This window comes from Thermobia domestica, chromosome 4 (assembly GCF_964235325.1).
Source record: "Thermobia domestica chromosome 4, izTheDome1.hap1.1, whole genome shotgun sequence".
In the NCBI taxonomy this organism is placed as follows: Eukaryota; Metazoa; Arthropoda; class Insecta; order Zygentoma; family Lepismatidae; genus Thermobia; species Thermobia domestica.
The window spans coordinates 9,132,708-9,155,973 of NC_137457.1; the positions used below are offsets into that span (position 1 = coordinate 9,132,708).

Below are 23,266 nucleotides of genomic sequence, written 5' to 3' on the forward strand. Positions count from 1 at the left end.
TACTGTCCGTTTTGTCATATGACTTATCGCTGGCGAATTATGGCCTGTTTTATCCTCTTGGATACCATCATACCACATGTTCCAAATGCGACACTATAGACACTCGAGAAAGGTACCTCACCCGACAAGTTATTTTCCGCCACAACTTTATTGCTGTATTCAACTCCAGTAGACTACTTTTCCTCCAGATATCACATGGTGTGCTCGTCCCAAGTTGCAATTGCTTACGAAGGTGGACAAAGAAATTTGAGTGAAAAGTATAACAAATTGTGAAAAAAATAGTACAGTACGTAATAACTGTATTCCAATTTAACAAAAGGTAGCAATATAAACTCCATATTGTTTGCGAACAAAAAAGTTCTTCCAGACCGGAATGGTTATATTCGGCGTTATACGAAGCAAGTTGGAAGTAATGTAGTAAATAATAATCTACAACTTGGATATCGAATTTCACTGTTATTTGTTCTTGTATACATGTTAATTTACATACGTTCTCTTGATAATCCAAACTTTCAACATAGGCCTACGAGTATCAGTGTCCTAGGTTATCGTTAATAACTATAATGAAGATGATAGATCTTCCAAATAAGTACAGATAATAATAAATAAAGTTTATAATTGACTTTTTGAGATCATGCTGGCTCTAATTGATATATTACATGACTCTTAATATACATATTTATGAAATATATTAATTGCTATATTTAATAATATATCACAGATTTCAAAATGGTTTACTTCAAGATGGCTTCGGAAATTCGTGATCTACTCTTTCCATGCTTCTTTTGACAATGCAGGAAACTACCACCGTTTACATTGTCCATCTCTCACTATTTTTACGATTGAACCCTTTATTTGATGAACTTCTATAACATGGCATGACCCTTCTCTCACGAAATTTGACACGTATCGCAAGATAGCCCCACCATTTTAGAAAATTGAAACAACGACTAGGTCATTCGCTTGTACTACGTTTGTACCGTTTGTACCGAAAAAAATTTCGTTTGTACCATTTTCCTTATAGGGTTACTTGAGAGGTCGACTGGGGGGGCTATCTTGGCGCCAAGATAGCCCCCCCGTATCACAGCACAAAAATTTGAAATACACCATTCGAAAGCAAATCGTTTGTACCGTTTGTACCGAAAAAACTTTTGTTTGTACCCTGATAGTTTTCGAGAAACAGGGATGACAATCAGGGGGGGGGCTATCTTGGCGCCCAGATAGCCTCCCCGTATCACAGCGCAAAAATTTGGAATACACCATTCGGAAGTAAATCGTTTGTACCGTTTGTACCGAAAAAAGTTTTGTTTGTACACTGATATTTTTTTAGAAACAGGGGATGATATTTTGGGCGGGGGGCTATCTTGTCGCCAAGATAGCCCCCCGTATCACAGCACAAAAATTTGAAATACACCATTCGAAAGCAAATCGTTTGTACCGTTTGTACCGAAAAAAGTTTTGTTTGTATCCTGATAGTTTTTGAGAAAGAGGGGATGACATTTGGGGGGGGTATCTTGGCGCCAAGATAGCCCCCCCGTATCACAGCACAAAAATTTGGAATACACCATTCCGAAGCAAATCGTTTGTACCGTTTGTACCGAAAAAGTTTTGTTTGTACCCTGATAGTTTACGAGAAACAGGGGATGATATTTTGGGTGGAATGCTATCTTGGCGCCAAGATAGCCCCCCGTATCAGAGCACAAAAAATTGCAATACACCATTCGAAAGCAAATCGTTTGCACCGTCTGTACCGAAAAAAGTTTTGTTTGTACCCTGATAGTTTTCGAGAAACAGGGGATGATATTTTGGGCGGGGGGCTATCTTGGCGCCAAGATAGCCCTTCCGTATCACAGCACAAAAATTTGAAATACACCATTCGAAAGCAAATCGTTTGTACCGAAAAAAGTTTTCATTGTACCCTGATAGTTTTCGAGAAACAGGGAATGATATTTTGGGCGGGGGGCTATCTTGGCGCCAAGATAGCCTCCCGTATCACAGCACAAAAGTTTGGAATACACCATTCGAAACTAAATCGTTTGTACCGTTTGTACCGAAAACAGTTTTGTTTGTACCCTGATATTTTTTGTGAAACAGGGGATGATATTTTGGGCGGGGGGCTATCTTGGCACCAAGATAGCCCCCCGTATCACAGCAAAAAAGATTGGAATACACCATTCGAAAGAAATCGTTTGTACCGTTTGTACCGAAAAAAGTTTTGTTTGTACCCTGATAGTTTTCGAGAAACAGGGGATGACATTTGGGCGGGCTATCTTGGCGCAAAGATAGCCCCCCCGTATCACAGCACAAAAATTTGGAATACACCATTCGGAAGCAAATCGTTTGTACCGTTTGTACCGAAAAAAGTTGTATTTGTACCCTGATAGATTTCGAGAAACATGGGATGACATTTGGGGAGGCTATCTTGGCGCCAAGATAGCCCCCCCCCCGTATCACAGCACAAAAATTTGAAAAACACCATCCGAAAGCAAATCGTTTGTACCGTTTGTACCAAAAAAATTTGTTTGTACCCTGATAGTTTTCGAGAAACAGGGGATGATATTTTGGGCGGGGGGCTATCTTGGCGCCAAGATAGCCCCCCCGTATCACAGCACAAAAAATTGGAATACACCATTCGAAAGCAAATCGTTTGTACCGAAAAAAGTTTTCTTTGTACCCTGATAGTTTTCAAAAAAACGGGGGATGATATTTTGGGTGGGGGGCTATCTTGGCGCCAAGATAGCCCCCCGTATCATAGCACAAAAATTTCAAATACACCATTCGAAAGCAAATCTTTTGTACCGTTTGTACCAAAAAAAGTTTTGTTTGTACCCTGATAGTTTTCGAGAAACAGGGGATGATATTTTGGGCGGGGGGCTATCTTGGCGCCAAGATAGCCCCCCGTATCACAGCACAAAAAATTGGAATACACCATTCGAAAGCAAATCGTTTGTACCGTTTGTACCGAAAAAAGTTTTGTTTGTACCCTGATAGTTTTCGAGAAACAGGGGATGACATTTGGGCGGGCTATCTTGGCGCAAAGATAGCCCCCCCGTGTCACAGCACAAAAATTTTGAATACACCATTCGGAAGCAAATCGTTTGTAACGTTTGTACCGAAAAAAGTTGTATTTGTACCCTGATAGATTTCGAGAAACATGGGATGACATTTGGGGGGGCTATCTTGGCGCCTAGATAGCCCCCCCCGTATCACAGCACAAAAATTTGAAATACACTATCCGAAAGCAAATCGTTTGTACCGTTTGTACCAAAAAAATTTGTTTGTACCCTGATAGTTTTCGAGAAACAGGGGATGATATTTTGGGCTGGGGGCTATCTTGGCGCCAAGATAGCCCCCCCGTATCACAGCACAAAAAATTGGAATACACCATTCGAAAGCAAATCGTTTGTACCGAAAAAAGTTTTCTTTGTATCCTGATAGTTTTCAAAAAAAACGGGGGATGATATTTTGGGTGGGGGGCTATCTTGGCGCCAAGTAGCCGCCCCCGTATCACAGCACAAAAATTTGAAATACACCATTCGAAAGCAAATCGTTTGTACCGTTTGTACCAAAAAAAGTTTTGTTTGTATCCTGATAGTTTTCGAGAAACAGGGGATGACATTTGGGGGGGCTATCTTGGCGCCAAGATAGCCCCCCCGTATCACAACACAAAAATTTGAAATACACCATCCGAAAGCAAATCGTTTGTACCGTTTGTACCGAAAAAAGTTCTGTTTGTACCCTGATAGTTTTCGAGAAACAGGGGATGATATTTTAGGCGGGGGACTATCTTGGCGCCAAGATAGCCCCCCGTATCACAGCACAAAAAATTGGAATACACCATTCGAAAGCAAATCGTTTGCACCGTCTGTACCGAAAAAAGTTTTGTTTGTACCCTGATAGTTTTCGAGAAACAGGGGATGATATTTTGGGTGGGGGGCTATCTTGGCGCCAAGATAGCCCCCCCCGTATCACAGCACAAAATTTGAAATACACCATTCGAAAGCAAATCGTTTGTACCGAAAAAAGTTTTCTTTGTACCCTGATAGTTTTCGAGCAACAGGGAATGATATTTTGGGCGGGGGCTATCTTGGCGCCAAGATAGCCCCCCCGTATCACAGCACAAAAGATTGAAATACACCATTCGAAAGTAAATCGTTTGTACCGTTTGTACCGAAAAAAGTTTTGTTTGTACCCTGATATTTTTTGAGAAACAGGGTATGATATTTTGGGCGGGGGGCTATCTTGGCACCAAGAAAGCCCCCCGTATCACAGCACAAAAGATTGGAATACACCATTCGAAAGCAAATCGTTTGTACCGTTTGTACCGAAAAAAGTTTTGTTTGTACCCTGATAGTTTTCGAGAAACAGGGGATGACATTTGGGCGGGCTATCTTGGCGCAAAGATAGCCCCCGTATCACAGCACAAAAATTTGGAATACGCCATTCGGAAGCAAATCGTTTGTACCGTTTTTACCGAAAAAAGTTGTATTTGTACCCTGATAGATTTCGAGAAAGATGGGATGACATTTGGGGGGGCTATCTTGGCGCCAAGGTTTCCCCCCCCGTATCACAGCACAAAAATTTGAAATACACCATTCGAAAGCAAATCGTTTGTACCGTTTGTACCAAAAAAATTTGTTTGTACCCTGATAGTTTTCGAGAAACAGGGGATGATATTTTGGGCGGGGGGCTATCTTGGCGCCAAGATAGCCCCTCCGTATCACAGCACAAAAATTGGAATACACCATTCGAAAGCAAATCGTTTGTACCGAAATAAGTTTTCTTTGTACCCTGACAGTTTTCGAGAAAAACGGGGGATGATATTTTGGGTGGGGGGCTATCTTGGCGCCAAGATAGCCCCCCGTATCACAGCACAAAAATTTGGAATACACCATTCGAAAGCAAATCGTTTGTACCGTTTGTACCGAAAAAAGTTTTGTTTGTACCCTGATATTTTTTGAGAAACAGGGGATGGTATTTTGGGCGGGGGGCTATCTTGGCGCCAAGATAGCCCCCCCGTATCACAGCACAAAAGATTGGAATACACCATTGGAAAGCAAATCGTTTGTACCGTTTGTACCGAAAAAAGTTTTGTTTGTATCCTGATAGTTTTCGAGAAACAGGGGATGATATTTTGGGTGGGGTGCTATCTTGGCGCCAAGATAGCCCCCCCGTATCACAGCACAAAAATTTGAAATACACAATTCGAAAGCAAATCGTTTGTACCGAAAAAAGTTTTCTTTGTACCCTGATAGTTTTCGAGAAACAGGGAATGATATTTTGTTCGGGGGGCTATCTTGGCGCCAAGATAGCCCCCCCCGTATCACAGCACAAAAGATTGGAATACGCCATTGGAAAGCAAATCGTTTGTACCGTTTGTACCGAAATAAGTTTTGTTTGTACCCTGATATTTTTTGAGAAACAGGGGATGATATTTTGGGCGGGGGGCTATCTTGGCGCCAAGGTACCCCCCTGTATCACGGCACAAAAGATTGGAATACACCATTCGAAAGCAAATAGTTTGTACCGTTTGTACCGAAAAAAAGTGTTGTTTGTACCCTGATAGTTTTCAAGAAGGAGTGGTTAGCATTTGGGAGGCTATCTTGTACAAGATAGGCCCCCTAATATGTACTTTTTCCATGCCCATTAATAAGTATTATGTGCCTATTCATGTGAATTTATGTGTATTTAGAACTCTTGTTGTACATATCCAAATAAAAAAAGACTTGTTATGAATAACGCAACGTTAAAATTGAATCGACGAGTGGGAAAGCAGTGTGAGTTCTAAATAAGCCATTTTGAGTTAAATTCGTAAATAACACTAAAGATGTAGAACTACAAGTTGTAATGAAGAGGAGTACAATTTGGAAAACCTCAGACGTTATAGCAGATTGTTCTTTCTTCAAATATCTCAGAATGCGTTTTGTGGACTAGTATTTTTTTTTCGCTGAACGATTCAATTAAATTTTCTCTATTTGTGCCCTTTTCCGTAAATAAATACCGTAAAAAGGATAACAAAGTGTGTACAAATTCAGAAAGAAACTTGATTTACGGAAATAATCTTAAACAAAGAAAAGTAAAAGATGAAATGTTTGCTCACCTAAACTGCGTCCTTCCACGTTTCAGCTTTACACCAACTGAAGAAATTAACTGTTTACATCTGTCACATTAACGGCTCGAGAAGTTTGCCGCTTTCATAGACAATAGAAGAAAGCAAATAGGCCATTTCTGAATAATACGTATTTACCCAAGGAAAGGGCAGAAATAGACAAAATTGAATTGCATCGGTGAGTAGAAAACCACTACTAGTCCACAAAACGCATTTTGAAATATTTGAAAAAATAACTTTCTTTTGTTAATGCCAGAAATGCACAGTCGACATTATAGCATTCTGTTATAACGTGCAAGGTCTTGCAAATTGCACTGCTCTTCATTACAACTTGTAGTTCTATATCTTTAGTGTTATTTTTGCCTTTACTTCAAAATGGTTTAGCTTGGACTCACACTGTTTTCCCACTCGCGGATTCAATTTTAACGTTGAGTTATTACTGAAAAACTCATTTTTTATTTTGATATGGACAACCAGAATTCTAAACACATCAATTCACATGGATCAAGATATAATACTTATTAATTGACATGGAAAAAGTACACATTAGGGGGCCTATCTTGCGTACAAGATAGCCCTCAAATTTCATCCCCTGCTTCTCGAAAGCTATCAGGGTACAAACAAAACATTTTTCGGTACAAACGGTACAAACGATTTGCTTTCGAATGATGTATTCCAATTTTTGTGCGGTGATGCGGGGGGGCTATCTTGGCGCCAAGAGAGCCCCCCCCCTATATTCATCCCCTGTTTCTCGAAAACTATCAGGGTATAAATAGAACTTTTTTCGGTACAAACGGTACAAACGATTTGCTTTCGAATGGTGTATTCCAATTTTTTGTGCTGTGATACGGGAGGGCTATCTTGGCGCCAAGATAGCCCCCCAAATGTCATCCCCTGTTTCTCGAAAACTATCAGGGTACAAACAAAACTTTTTTCGGTACAAACGGTACAAACGATTTGCTTCCGAATGGTGTATTCCAATTTTTTGTGCTGTGATACGGGAGGGCTATCTTGGCGCCAAGATAGCCCCCCCAAATGTCATCCCCTGTTTCTCGAAAACTATCAGGGTACAAACAAAACTTTTTTCGGTACAAACGGTACAAACGATTTGCTTTCGAATGGTGTATTTCAAATTTTTGTGCTATGATACGGGGGTGCTATGTTGGCCGCCAAGATAGCCCCCCCAAATGTCATCCCCTGTTTCTCGAAAACTATCAGGATACAAACAAAACTTTTTTCGGTACAAACGGTACAAACGATTTGCTTTCGAATGGTGTATTCCAATTTTTTGTGCTGTGATACGGGGGGGGGTATCTTGGTGCCAAGATAGCTCCCCCAAATGTCATCCCCTGTTTCTCGAAAACTATCAGGGTACAAACAAAACAGTTTTCGGTACAAACGGTACAAACGATTTGCTTCCGAATGGTGTATTCCAATTTTTTGTGCTGTGATACGGGAGGGCTATCTTGGCGCCAAGATAGCCCCCCCAAATGTCATCCCCTGTTTCTCGAAAACTATCAGGGTACAAACAAAACTTTTTTCGGTACAAACGGTACAAACGATTTGCTTTCGAATGGTGTATTTCAAATTTTTGTGCTATGATACGGGGGTGCTATGTTGGCCGCCAAGATAGCCCCCCCAAATGTCATCCCCTGTTTCTCGAAAACTATCAGGATACAAACAAAACTTTTTTCGGTACAAACGGTACAAACGATTTGCTTTCGAATGGTGTATTCCAATTTTTTGTGCTGTGATACGGGGGGGGGGTATCTTGGTGCCAAGATAGCTCCCCCAAATGTCATCCCCTGTTTCTCGAAAACTATCAGGGTACAAACAAAACAGTTTTCGGTACAAACGGTACAAACGATTTGCTTCCGAATGGTGTATTCCAATTTTTTGTGCTGTGATACGGGAGGGCTATCTTGGCGCCAAGATAGCCCCCCAAATGTCATCCCCTGTTTCTCGAAAACTATCAGGGTACAAACAAAACTTTTTTCGGTACAAACGGTACAAACGATTTGCTTTCGAATGGTGTATTTCAAATTTTTGTGCTGTGATACGGGGGTGCTATGTTGGCCGCCAAGATAGCCCCCCCAAATGTCATCCCCTGTTTCTCGAAAACTATCATGATACAAACAAAACTTTTTTCGGTACAAACGGTACAAACGATTTGCTTTCGAATGGTGTATTCCAATTTTTTGTGCTGTGATACGGGGGGGCTATCTTGGCGCCAAGATAGCTCCCCCAAATGTCATCCCCTGTTTCTCGAAAACTATCAGGGTACAAACAAAACAGTTTTCGGTACAAACGGTACAAACGATTTGCTTCCGAATGGTGTATTCCAATTTTTTGTGCTGTGATACGGGAGGGCTATCTTGGCGCCAAGATAGCCCCCCCAAATGTCATCCCCTGTTTCTCGAAAACTATCAGGGTACAAACAAAACTTTTTTCGGTACAAACGGTACAAACGATTTGCTTTCGAATGGTGTATTTCAAATTTTTGTGCTATGATACGGGGGTGCTATGTTGGCCGCCAAGATAGCCCCCCCAAATGTCATCCCCTGTTTCTCGAAAACTATCAGGATACAAACAAAACTTTTTTTCGGTACAAACGGTACAAACGATTTGCTTTCGAATGGTGTATTCCAATTTTTTGTGCTGTGATACGGGGGGGGTATCTTGGTGCCAAGATAGCTCCCCCAAATGTCATCCCCTGTTTCTCGAAAACTATCAGGGTACAAACAAAACAGTTTTCGGTACAAACGGTACAAACGATTTGCTTCCGAATGGTGTATTCCAATTTTTTGTGCGGTGATACGGGGGGGGGCTATCTTGGCGCCAAGATAGCCCCCCCGATTGTCATCCCTGTTTCTCGAAAACTATCAGGGTACCAACAAGACTTTTTTCGGTACAAACGGTACAAACGATTTGCTTTCGAATGGTGTATTTCAAATTTTTGTGCTGTGATACGGGGGGGGGGCTATCTTGGCCGCCAAGATAACCCCCCAAATGTCATCCCCTGTTTTTCGAAAACTATCAGGATACAAACAAAACTTTTTTCGGTACAAACGGTACAAACGATTTACTTTCGAATTATTGTATTCCAATTTTTTGTGCTGTGATACGGGGGGGGGGCTATCTTGGCGCCAAGATAGCCCCCAAGTCGACCTCTCAAGTAACCCTATAAGGAAAATGGTACAAACGAAAATATTTTCGGTACAAACGGTACAAACGTAGTACAAACGAATGACCTAAACATTGTTTTAATTTTCTAAAGTGGGGGGGCTATCTTGCCATACGTAATTTGACCCATACCGTCCGTTTCTTATGGCTCAGCCGCTATAACTTTGTACATACACATATTTTCATATCCTCTATTAGGCGCACTATGTCTCGTCCCACAACTCGATTCATCCATTTGGACCCTTTATTTGCCAGACACAGGATGTGAATATGTGAATTGTAACATTTGGAAAGTTGTTTTATTCTCAAGAGAATGAGATACAAACTGTGATCCTGAGATAAACAGAGATGTACCTGAGAGCTTGTTTTATGTAATAATCTTTAGTATTGTGGGGCTATTCTTAGCGCAACGTTTTTGCCGTAATTACTTTTCAAGATTGAAGCTTGAAATTTTCTGCACACATTGAGCACACACACTATTATTTTACAGTTAATTTTGAAATCTGTGCGTTTTCACACGGTGTCCAGAGGGTTTCAATATTTGAAAGAATCCGAAAAAATTATTTCTCTCAACATTTCACCGCGCAGGCTTATGATAGGGAAATGTGAACAACACTGTTTAAAAGGCTATTCCCTTCTAAAAAGAAGGTAGAAACCGTCATCCTAGAGTAAATAGGGATGATGCTGCAGCTGTTTGACTGGTAGTCTATAATTTACGTTAAAAATACAACATTTAAAAGACACTCTATCACTTGAAGAGACACTATTCAAAATTTTTTTTCGTGTAGTTATGAATGACATTATTTTCGTTTCCTTGTGATTAGTAAGTGTTCTTTCATTTGGCACAAAGCATTATCTTCCCACGTTTGGTTACGTACTTTTGCTCTAAGTTTTTAATGCAACTTAATTCCAACTAATATATTGATGATAAACTATAAGAATATTAACGTGATCGAATGATCAATATAAATTGAGTTTAATGTATAATTACACCATACTTCTTGCTGTATGACTAAGTATGTATCAATACTAAATATTCTAAAAATACGAATAATACCACGCATTATATAAATATTTAAACTTACATTAATATTTAATATTCTGTAAGAAATAAACTTTGAAAAAACAATGAATCTCCGATAGGTTTATGTATTTTTGAATAAATTTAAAAATTTTAAAAAGTCATTATATAAGATCATATTCTGGTGGAAAAGCAGAATTTTCTTGGTTATAAATAAATAATGTATTTAACTTCGAAGTAATTTTATTCATATAAGGGGAAAGATTCCTGTTGATGATGCCTCTGAATATAGTCATGAATTCCCTTAATTATAATTATATGTCGTGAATGATTTGTTAATGAGCCTGTTGTTGTGGACTCAGCAGCTTATATAGGTTATTATAACATTAAACAGCATACCTATATAACTAATTTGTTATGTTTGGTTTTATTGAGTAAAAATTTTTCATTTAGGAAAAGGTTCAGTTAAGCCTGCTCGATTATACGGTAAGGATTTAAACTATTAAGTAAGCAATTAGGTAAAAAGCTAACATGGAAAGTATTTCAACTTATTGCTTATGTATTACTCTATATGAATAGTGTGAGTTTTTGATTGCAATTGAAATCGTAACATTTTTATCTTACAATAATTATAGTTGTTAATTTTTATTTTGTATTTATTTAGAAATATTCTTTAAAATGTGTTTAAATATGACATCATGAAGATCTATAAACACATACTAGAAAATACAAATCGTACTGAAAAAGTATTTTTCAAAGCAATTGTTTAATACACTATGAAAAGTAAAGTAAAATAATTATTCTTTGGTTAAATATCAGTGGTTGTAATACAAGTAAATACAGAAACACAATAACGTACATTTGAATATTTTTGAAATAACATTTCTATTATTTTGAGTTACGATCACTTGATAAAATAATACAAATTCATCTATCAGTTTTTCTGTCTTTCCCTCTCTTCCTTCCTATATACCGTATATTGTGTATGTGTGTGTGTGTATTGTAAAGAAGTAATGGATTCATTTTGAAGAAATATGTAATACACAATGAATTATACACTGCAAATTTTAAGTAAATTTCTCTTTAATGAAAATAAAGTTTCCTTTTGTTGATACTAGATGTTGTTGAGCATTAGAAATTACTTGAATATAAAAAATAATTGTTTTTTTGCTCGGAATTATAGAAAGTGGCATTTGACGGCGTAAATAAGAGTGATATTTGAGTAACCTGACAACAAATTATATACTTGTGCATGATAAATATTAGTACCACTTCTATGTAAGATACTTGTATTGAAAAAGCAGATTTGGGTAAGAATTTAATATTGTTATTTATTTTCACTCAAGATATGCCAGGTAAAGGCTTGGAGGATATGCCTTCGTACGATTATAATTGTAAGTAAAGCTTTGTACAATTTTCTTATTAACATTCTTATAATGTATTAAGTAACATTAAATTATTATTTACAAATTAGATTATTTAACCTGCTTCATCAGGTTCCACGTCTTATCGATATTAAAATCAAATCATTAACAAATTAGATTATTTAGATTTACATAGTATGAAAATATGAAATAGGTAAATATAAGGGAGAGTTGGTAAAGTTTCCATCGTTTAATAAATGTAATATGGGGCAGGGAGATATGTGGCTGGTGTGCGTACTATAGAACGCCAACCTTTCCTATCTGATGAAGGAGAGACGTAAGTGTACATAGCATCGCCGCTTCGACAAATCTTGTATGAGTCGGCCGTCAGGATAAACATTCAATATTGGTGTTCTGGAGTTGTTCGGAAGTAGTTGCGAACCAAACCTGGTTCATTAGATTTCACAACCTATCGACCTTAATATCAAATCATTAACGAATTAACAAAACCTGGATTTATTACAACCCAGTATCGGTACAGAAATGTGCCGTACATGACGTTATTTTCATTGGATGAAAAATGTCTACCTCACTAACTTGAAAAAGTCTCGGAGAAACGAAATAATTCAATTGAGCTTATTCAAAGTGTGCCTCCCTCCCCCCCCCCCCCTCTCTCTCTCTCTCTCTCTCTCTCTCTCTATATATATATATATATATATATATATATATATATATATATATATATATATATATATACTTGATAACTGACTGTGACTACTGGATATAGAATTTGAACAAATTTATTATATTCTTTGAGAAGCTTTTACATTTAATTATATAACCCTATTCTTACACTTTGATTTTCTCTTTCGTATTCTGATGGAGATGTATACTTGAGAACCGCCCCAGCAAACAGCTTCTGTTCCCTCCTCGAGTGCAAACAATGTTTCCATCTCATACGTTAAGAAAATTACAGCTGTGGTGCCTATTCCAACATCTACCTTTAGTGCCATGATTATGTCAACTACTATCATACAGAATTGTTCACATTTTGTTTCTGTTACTATTACAAAGCAAGTGCTTTGCATAAGGGTAAGCTTTTTGGTTCCCAGATGCCTTTTCCTGAAGGAGGCATCAAACCTCACATGTACTTCTCAGCTGTGAGGGTACTTTTAGGTAAATTCCACTAACCCTGTTTGTTTCTCCTTTCTTTGCGCTTCAGTTTCAGCACCCGACGAACAATTAACGTCAAATTAGCAGAATCAGTCTCTTCTTTACCTATGACAACGGTCACACGAAGGTCTGTAATTGGAAGTAGCCTTTCAGAATATTATTCCAAACGAAATGCTTGTCACTACAAAGTGTATATTAAATAGTACTCAGCAAGCATGAGTTCCCCTTAGCCTAGAATCACTAAATAAACATTATCATTTGATGTTTATAATTGCAATATTCATACTTCACCTTCGTCCTTTAAGTTTAAGAAATGCAAAAATATAATTATTTTTAGTCTTAACAATCCTAAAACATTGACTGAAATATAAATTTTGCAATTGTGAACAACAAAATATAAAAATCATATTGTTTAGGGTATTGTAGTAAGCCAAAATGAGTAGAAATATTTGGTATTTTATATATATTGTAATATTATGTGAAACGCTTTAGATTAATAGTTCGACGATATTGAAACATTGAACTGAAGGAGACATAAGCTAAATGAAAGGTAATCATTCAATTAATTTTATTTTATAGGGAATGCACCAGGTGCAGATTACGAATCCGGTATGGGACAGATTTACCACCAACCAAGCATATATGGTAATAGTATATTTAAAATGAAAGTTCTTGTAATCGTTCATTAAAAGATACTTAGCATTAAATCAACACTAATAACGTTTTCTCTTTGATATATGAAACTATAGTTTTCCGCCATTGTCGTAAGTTTATTAACTCCAGTGCCTACTCCTTTTTGTAAATTGACAATCTAACATGCAGTATGTTCTCCAAGTATCTTTTACTTATTGATACAAATTCACACTGTAGTATTGCCAATCAGAAATTATTATTTTATTGTATTTCTTTTACGACATACAGCAATTTATTACATTTCACATGATACATTTCTTCTAAAAGAATTTCGAGTTATGTTTCCTCCTTCTAATTATGTTATTTAATCTGTTTCGTCTTGTACGAGGGCTGTCCAGAATGTATCAGACGTTTTGGCCTATCGCAGTAGTGAGCGGGGTTAGAATAACCATCTTGGTGTCAGAACGTTACTATACTCATTTTAACATTCAACTATGTTAGCTTGAGAACTGTGACGCTTTTACTATGATTTCTGTGAATGTTAAAATGTGTGCTGTAATAAAAAGTCCTGATACTTGTGAGGTGCGTTCCTGTGAATTGAAATTCCAATCCAGAAGCCAATTGAAATTCATCGCCAATTGTGTGAAGTGTAAGTAGCATGGAATAATGAGTGAATGTCGAGTGAGGCAATGGTGCATTGATTTGAAGAATGGCCGTCCAATGTTCAGGATGAGGACCGCAGTGATAGGCCTAACTTTGATGAACTGGTGAGGCAAATCGACGACAAGTTCGAACTGATGAACATTTTTCCTACGATACTGACACCGAACTGCATGCTGATGTAAGTCAATGGTTGAAATCGCAGGCGTTAGATTTCTACCGTGACGGTATTGAAAAAACTTGTGCCACGATATGATATGTTTCTTAATTTTCGTGACGATTATGTGGAACAATAGCTTAAGAGTGTACTTTTCGAATGTATTAAATATATAATATGATTTGGTTTGATCATTCTGGTAGTTTTTATTTCAAAACGTGTGCTACTTTCAGGACAGCCTTCAAATTATATCCTAAACTTTCCTATTTGTGTCAAGATTTTTCTAATTAAAATTCATCCATTTTATTTTTACCACATTTTAGAGTTTACTTTCTTTACGACGGTTATTTTTTAATACTTTTTCCCCATGAATTTAAAATAACACTTCACACAAAGAAGCAGAAACTATACAATGATTTTTTCTCCAACCATTTCGGTCACCTATTTTTATATTTCTATTACATTTCTTGTTTCATTTAATATTATTTATGTAACTCATATGACTCACATTTTTTTTCAAGCTCTGTAAGGTCATTTTATACTACAATTTTAATTCCAATACAAAAATAGATGGAAACGAATGATTGAAATTATTCTGAAGACTACTTAAACTCTTTTTATCGTATTCAATTATTGCAAGAAAGGAAACTAAATTTAAATTTCTACTTACTAATATGAGGACTAGCTCAGGAGAGTAATGCTCCCGCAAGTAGGAACGAAAAACACAGTTCTGATTGGTTGGCGTTATACATTTCTTGTCATGTTGCATTCAAATAGCAGAAACCAAAGGCTTGGTGCTGTCAGTTTTCGTGACCGAGTGGGCTAGCACTATATACTACTAACGAATATCTCTTATGGCGTGAGTTCAAACCCGGCCCGAGGAAAGTTTTTTTTTTACATTTTTATAAAACTTTTTAAATTAAAATAATATGAAGATAATACTCAAAAAATTCATTAACTTACTTTTGTGCAGATAAGTAGTAGTAGTAGTAGTAGTAGGAACGGGTTAGAAGCCCCGCAGGGCTCGTTTTGTTCCCCTTGTACTCCATGATATAGGGCTCGTTTTGTTCCCCTTATACTCCATGATATAAATTTTGTGACCAACATAAGGCAACTGACTAGGATAGCGCGTAAAACAGCTGGCTAGAGTAGCGCGCGAAAAACGTATCTCCGGGAGCATTACTCTCCCGACCGATTCGTACTAATATGGTCGGGATATTTAAAACTTCCAAATTATCTTACATATACTGGTGGAATTAACACTACAGTAAGAATTTATGTTTCATATTATTTGAAACAGAATAATTGATATGCTGTTTTTTTCTATTATGTCATTTTGCAATACTCAAATATTAAAACGTAATCTTCTTGTATAGCTGGAAGAAGACAGCCTAAGCCACGATATGCAGCTGTGTCACAGCTTGGTCAATGTAAGTAAACTGAAATACTGTAATTATCTGAGATTAGGTTATAAACAATAATAAAAAATAATTTGACAACTTAATTCGCACATAAGCTTGAATAAGTTTAAGTGTTCCATAACTTCTAATATTTAAGATGACTTATTTTACTCGTTATTGGGGTTTTAGGTTTATGCTTATGTATATTAGAATTAGACATCTCTTACACGCTAATAGTACAAAGTTTATAGCCACAGTTAACAGCATAATGTGAAATTGCTTACATTGCAAATGTAAAGGAAAATAAGGAAAAAATGAAACTTCAATGATAAATTACGAAAAGAAAATACTCAACCAGATGACTTGGCATTTTACGCACGTGTTCCCTAGTACGTTTCCTGGCGTGATTTCTTGTCTTGCGTATAAAGTTAAACAGCTCGGATCTTACTTTAGGTAGAACGGATTGGCTCAAATAGTTTTGGTGCAGGGAAATTTCGTTAAACTGAAATGAAACAAAATTAGTGTAAAAGAAAAGAGATCCGCAAACTGTACAATCAAAAAAAAAAAAAAAAAGTAAGAGATTGCGCGTTGTTATTTGTAGCGTCTGAAGTGTCAATAATATTAAAAATAGCTGAGTTTTAGTTGTGTTATGGGTCCTTATGATACACCGAGGTTACAATGGACTGAAGCACTGGCAGCAAAATTCTCGAATCGTGGCTCGGAATTGAACATAGTGAGCTAAGAGGTGATAAGACATTATGCAAGACCAAGCATCACAGTGTAAGCCATAAAACACTTCGCAGCCACACTATTTTTTCTAAAAGATAGCTGAATTATAAGACTATGCTGGTGACTCAAGGTTAGGAGAAAATACTTTCTACTGTTCAGATACATACGCTATATATCTGGCAGGAATTTGGGTGCAGGCATATAATTTAAACTACCCACAAACTACCTCTAAAAAATGCGCTGTAATACCACAAGATTTTGAAATATGTACAGTATTTTTTTGATAGCAAATATATTAGTTCCCAAGTCAAGTCTTGACCCGACTACGGTTGGACTCATACTATTGGAGATATGGACCTTTAAATTTCATTTTTTCATGTTTTCGGCAGCCTATAACACCGAAATGAGGGATTTCTGCACGCGGATTAGTATATACTTTTTGTCTTATCCTGGTGTCAGGAATCATCTCCCAAATGTTGTCGGTGTTGTTTTGAAACACTACACATATATATATATATATATATATATATATATATATATATATATATATATATACGAGGGGCATTCAATAAGTAAAGAGACAAATTGCTATAGCTCAATAAAGATTTATTTCAATCTTTCAAAACTAAGGCTATTTTTCAATATAATCACCCTTTACAGTTATGCATTTGTCCCATCTTTCTTGCAGCTTCCTAATTCCCTTGGCGAAGAAATCTTTCGATTTATCCCGAAGCCACCTTTGCACCGCTGCCTTAACTTCCTCATTGTTAGCAAATCTTTTTCCACGTAGGGCGTCTTTGAGTGGTCCAAAAAGGTAAAAATCAGATGGGGCGAGGTCTGGGCTGTAGGCAGGATGAGGTAAGACCTCCCAACCCAATTCTTAAAATTTATCTCGGGTCAGCTGGGCTGTATGAGGGCGGGTGTTTTTCTGTACTTTAAAATGTTCCTAATGACATTGTGTACAGTTCCAACACTTACTTGAACTTCCTCAGCTATCATTTCAACAGTAATTCTTCTGTTATCACGAATAATTCCTCGATTCCAACGAAGAACCAGAAACTTCCACTGGACGTCCACATCGGGGTTCATCACCTACACTTGTTCGGCCACTTTTAAACCGATCAACCCACTTGTACACATTCGCACGGTTCATACAACTGTTACCGTACTGTCTCAACATTCGAGAAACAATTTCACTTGGTTTTACACCTTCTGCGACTAAAAACCTAATGACTGAGCGCTGTTCTTCTAAGGTGCAATCTTCTAGAGGACTTGCCATGATGAATTGATATTTTTGAAGTTATGTTGACATAAAATTACGAAACAGCAGATCAGAGCATATCCCAAGGTTGCCAGCTAACACCCCTGAAACAAAAAAAAAAAAAAAAAAGATTAGTGTTAAAAATATAGACTTTGTCTCTTTACTTATTGAATGCCCCTCGTATATATATATATATATATATATATATATATATATATATATATATATATATATATATATATATATATATATATATATATATATATATATGTAGTTAGGTAGGTAGAGAGATAAGGCTGTACTTCGAATACGAATTCTACACATTTTTAAGAAAACGTATACAATCAGGTTAGCAATATTTGGAAGATTGATATTTCTATCATTGTAGACATACGGACGTGTAGTTAGTCCATAACGTGTATAAGATATACCGTATATCAACCATTCAGCAACAATCATATTTCAAATGTTCATTTCTTCCTTTACATGTTGATATTATAATCTTCAATACAAATCTGATTATTATAAAACTTTTTGTGTGTAATTGAGAATTTCTCATGAGTGTGAAATGAATGTTTTAAACTGACGTTGGAAGGATCATTTGTAACCAAAGAGATTATAATACTCGCTCTAGTACAAGAACATGAATTTAATTTGGAAGAATCTTGAAATTTTTGATACCAAAGGTATGTTAAGTCTGGATTTAAGGTAACTTTCACGTTCGAAAGAAATTTAAAGTTTCGAACAGTGACTACAATTATTTTTAGAATTTGTAAGTGTAATTGGGAAAGAGTATATTGCAAAATTGGTGTTTAAGTATAATTTCCTATTAAGCAGTCCATTTTCTAGCATTATATAAGGCGTTGTATGGCAAAGTAGCGTAACTCATTTTTTTAAAAATGGGATTAGATCATTTCCGTGAACTTGAAACCATAAATTGTTGGATGGCAAAGCTATGTATCTCAGAACTAAAAGAGCATCCCATAGTCTAAAAGGTGGTAGCACAAAGAACCGATTTTTTCCCGCTTTTTCTTTATCGAATCTAATAAAATTCTAATCTAACATTTCACAATGTCTCAATCAATATTGGGTGGTCCATTTATAATGACGGTAGTAAATATCTCAGAAATCGTAGAGGAGGCAGAGAAGTGAAATTTTACACCAAGAAACTATAGAGAGGTCGAGAACGTGCTAGGTATTTTGTAACATCACCGGATGAACAGTGTTGCCAACCCAATATATAGTTTGTTTTTTCCAATAACACTAAGTCACATTATTACGTATTTCAGTCAGCATGTCAAACGGAAACTTAAAACACCACATTTATTATGCAGTGTAGTAAACTAAGAATGTGAAAGAATCACAAAAATCCCAAGTTTGGAAATCACGCATACAGCATAACGGAGATCGATAGGATAATGCACATCGAAAGCACCTTAGCGTTGGATACCACGGTCATGGTATGACATGCAACTTCTGATCCTCTCTCTTCTTTATCGTCCAACATTCTACTCCGTATTATAAGGTAGATGTCACTACTCTTTTGTGAACTTTTCCTTTAAGGCGTATTGGTACCCTACGGTCACACAATACTCCTGCCGCTTCTCTTTCTGTTACTATTTAATTATATTCAGTAATTAACAAAATGAACATCGGGAGATTAATGTGTTTATCTCCTAGAAGCTCTGATAAACAGCAACTGCTGCAATGGTTAAATTAATCAATGATATGATCATCGATCCTAAACGAATAAAGACTCTGTTTTATTTCTTTCCATATATGGAACTCTTACAACGAATATATGCATGTTCGTTTGCCACACATGCTATATTTATAGTTGTTTCGAGTTATTGCTGTACTTACAAGAATTATGTTTGGCAAAAGTTTAGTACTAAGAATTTTAACCGTGTTAATGAATGCTAAATGACATGTTCTGTCTCTTTGTAACGTTGATACCGTTTAAGCTAAACTTACAAAATCCATTACTCTCGCTCCTTGTAGGGGATCAGACGCAAAGATATCAAGGACATCAACCAACGTACGCAAGAAGAAAAGGTAAATAATTTATATAATTATTTTTCAGTATCTAATCAAAAACAGCATTTTAACTACCGTGTAATTTTATGTTTGAATCTATTAAAATTTCGAGGATCAAATATAATCATTTTTAGATTAAACAATTTGTTTCCTCATTACGTATACTATAAAATAACATTAAAAGTATTATTGTGATAGTAATATTATGCTAAAATTACATTTAATGTTAACATTACCACATTCACAGAAAATAATAAACATTAATATATCCAAATTAATAGCAAGTTAATTAAATACAAAAGCAATATTTTTATACTGAAGAGGCTAAATAGTATAACTAATAACTGTTAGTTATAATTGCGTAAGATTAGGTTCCCTATATTAATAAATATGTATAATATTTTAACACTCTTTAAAATTATAGGAAACACTATTATTAAAATTGAGATTTAGAATGTATATTGCTATATACCTATGTGCTATGGTAGGTTCCTAAATATTTATTAGCAGATTACTGTAGAAAGTTTAACACTTTTCTTTTTGACATATGTTATTCTTATTTTGGGCACACTTTTAATGGTATCTGATTTTATTTTAAAAATGAACATTCAAGAAAATTTCTTGTAAAATGTTCCATTGATTTAAAGCGCTTCTTTTAAGATAATATCTCTTTGGTTTCTATCTTTATTTAAAAAAAATGGACATCACGTTTTCTCTTAAAATATTTTATTTGATTCTTTTAGCTGAAACATTGCTCTTTCCTAACTTTATTTTGAACAAATGCTATTATATTTGTCTTTTAAAATATTTTATTTAGAACCTAAAGATAGGTTTCCATGATTCCAGCTTGATTTCTAAGATTTACGAAATATAGAACAATATAACTCAATTTCTATTATCATCTCCTTCCTGATAGATAAACTTTTTCAGTATATTAGTGCACAAACACATTTTAAGCTAACTTTTGTGAATGAAATATTGTTGTCAGTCCCAGTTGACTAGAATAGTACCTTATTTTGCAAAATCGAAGTGATATCTAGAAACCAAAAATTCACGAGAACCAAGCTTTAAAGAAAAGTTTGACTCAAAGTTTATAAAAAATTTATTAAAATATTTAATTAATGTAAACTCTCCACTACTTTGTTCATTAAGTCCAAAACAAACTTCAGTTATGTAATTTCAGGTTCTGAAATTTTAACAGAGTCTCCTATCATGTTGTACACTTAATTCAAGCATTTTGTTAAAACTGACTGCCGGAAGTATGATAGTAGTCTTACAAAACCTATCTGCATTTCATTTATTTACTTATGAATAATCTATCCCATTTTTCTGTCTCTCAACTAAAGAAAAGAACGTCGAAATATATTATTTTCGTATTATATGAAAGTTAAAAGTTACGTTTTTATATGAAACACCAATTGTCATTCAATAACGGATTGAAACAAATGTTTATGTGATCGAATAAGAGGCATTATATTGCACGTATTGCATTAAACTAATAAAAGATAAATACCTAACGTAATTAAATAAGGACAGGAAATAACTTCAAAAAACCGGATGTTTAAGATTTATTAAACATGTCTACAACATATCTTGTTAAATATAATGCCCTACCCTCCTTCCACATTTTGTACATTATGAAATTAAAGTTGTAGGTACGTTGCAAAGAAATATTCATTACATTTCGGAGTTCTGACACTATTATTTTTTAACTACCATTTTTTGTACGACAATAACTGTTACCAAATCAGACGACACTTCAAATACTTCCTATGCTATGTAAAACATGGTAAGCAGATAATGCTATTTTCTTTTATTTATGGCACTATTCAAGTCGACATTATACAGTATTCAGTCAACCAAACGCTTTATTAAGGAATGTAACTGCAGATACGTTTGGAAGAAGATGCTAAATTGAAGAAACTTCAGATGCACTTAAGAAAAGAATTACCTAAGTTTACGGAGTGCTTTTAGAAACGTATTCTTTTGTATCTTTACTCTGCATTGATATGCCACCTAGTATGATATTTTTGACTCGTAAGATGAAGTAGAAGAACCAGGCCAACTATAAAGGGTTTATAGAAACCCACTAAAACTGAATGTTTGTTATATCTATAACGTCGTATTTGTTTATGAATTTCATCAGGTCATCTACAAGGTATTGGAATCTTTTTTCGCGCAAGATGTGCTAAATGTCAGCAATCAAAGTTTGTATGATCAAAGCTGGTCAGGTCAAACTCATTTAACCGCCGACAATTGAAGTTGTTTGTATGAATTAAAACTGGTCAGGTCAAACTCATTTAACTGCCGACAGTTGAAGTTAGTAAATGTGTAGGAAGTGGTAGACTTAGTAGAATTAGATTTAAGGTATTGTGTAATGAGAATAAGTGAAGTTTCGCAAAATAGCGCTACCTTTTGTTTATTTCTATAAATAAACAAATGTAACCCCGTGAAGAAATCTGCTGTTTATGTACAAAAATAATTCATCAAAACGAACAGTAGTGCTTTTGTTTTCTTCGTTTTGGAAATGTCGAGGCCCAAAATGATCCGAGCAGTGTGCGACCAATCTCCCAACAATTTAACGATTGTCTTTAGAGGTTATAACATGAGTGACATGTAAACATTCATAATAATGTCAGTGACCTAAACATACATTATCAATCAATGTTAAAGTATTTGGTCAAGAAAGAAGCTTGACGTTTGTGTGCTACATGATCTGATTCAGAAAAAATATACTCGATCGAATTTATATCTGCGAATCTTTATTGAAACGTAAGAAACTCAAGCAATTTCTGAGGCGGATAATCATGAATGATGAAAAGGAGATTACTTACGATAAGAATTTGAGAAGGATATATGGTCAATGCTAGGAGAAGATCCACATTCCTCGATGAAACTTACACTGACGCTCAGATAGGTACGCTATGTATTTGGTGGGAGTAAACGCGCATCATAGAGCACGAGCTGTTGGTGCCAGGTAGTCTATTGTCGACGATTATTGCAATGAACCTAATAATTCAAGAGGAGTAGCTTGAATTGGTGAACGGAATGAATATCTTATATACGATAGACACTGAGAACGATAAGCTAAATACATCTTTAACAACCGTTAGAAACTGAGAGAACTTGATTAGGATGTTTCAATACAATCCATTCATTGTATCACACATAATGACACTGTCAGACTGTCATTAGTATGCACTCTGCAGAACTCTCTTAATGATGTTAATTTCATTGCAAAAGAAGTTCGTGAGAATTTTTCATCAGTACCCATGTGAGTTCTACAGCAACGGGATTTTCGTGTAGCTAAAAATGACACAGTTATCATACAAAACAGCACTTAAGTGACTTCAAAATGTTACTTTCAAATAACAATAAATGTGTCCTCAGTTTTGACCTTTTATGGCTCAGCAATATTTAGGCGAGAAAATATCTGGTCAAATTTAATATTAATATTTAATTACCGGATTTTGGTATAAGAAATATTTTTTTAATTACAGCAATTTAGAATCATGTTTTGAGTTCAAAACGTGTGATAT

General features: G+C 35.7%; 1 protein-coding gene across 16 annotated transcripts in view; it reads left to right on the forward strand.

Moving 5' to 3' along the window:
• The window catches only part of LOC145683702 (uncharacterized), a 414,104-nt gene that overhangs the window by 383,152 nt on the left and 7,686 nt on the right, over nt 1–23,266 (forward strand). For all 16 annotated transcript variants that reach the window (XM_081755116.1, XM_081755122.1, XM_081755125.1 and 13 more), the window contains 5 exons: nt 10,767–10,799; nt 11,660–11,707; nt 13,430–13,495; nt 15,677–15,730; nt 19,692–19,745. In XM_081755116.1, coding sequence (XP_081611242.1) covers nt 10,767–10,799; nt 11,660–11,707; nt 13,430–13,495; nt 15,677–15,730; nt 19,692–19,745 — 255 coding nt within the window. The remainder of the gene's footprint in view (nt 1–10,766; nt 10,800–11,659; nt 11,708–13,429; nt 13,496–15,676; nt 15,731–19,691; nt 19,746–23,266) is intronic.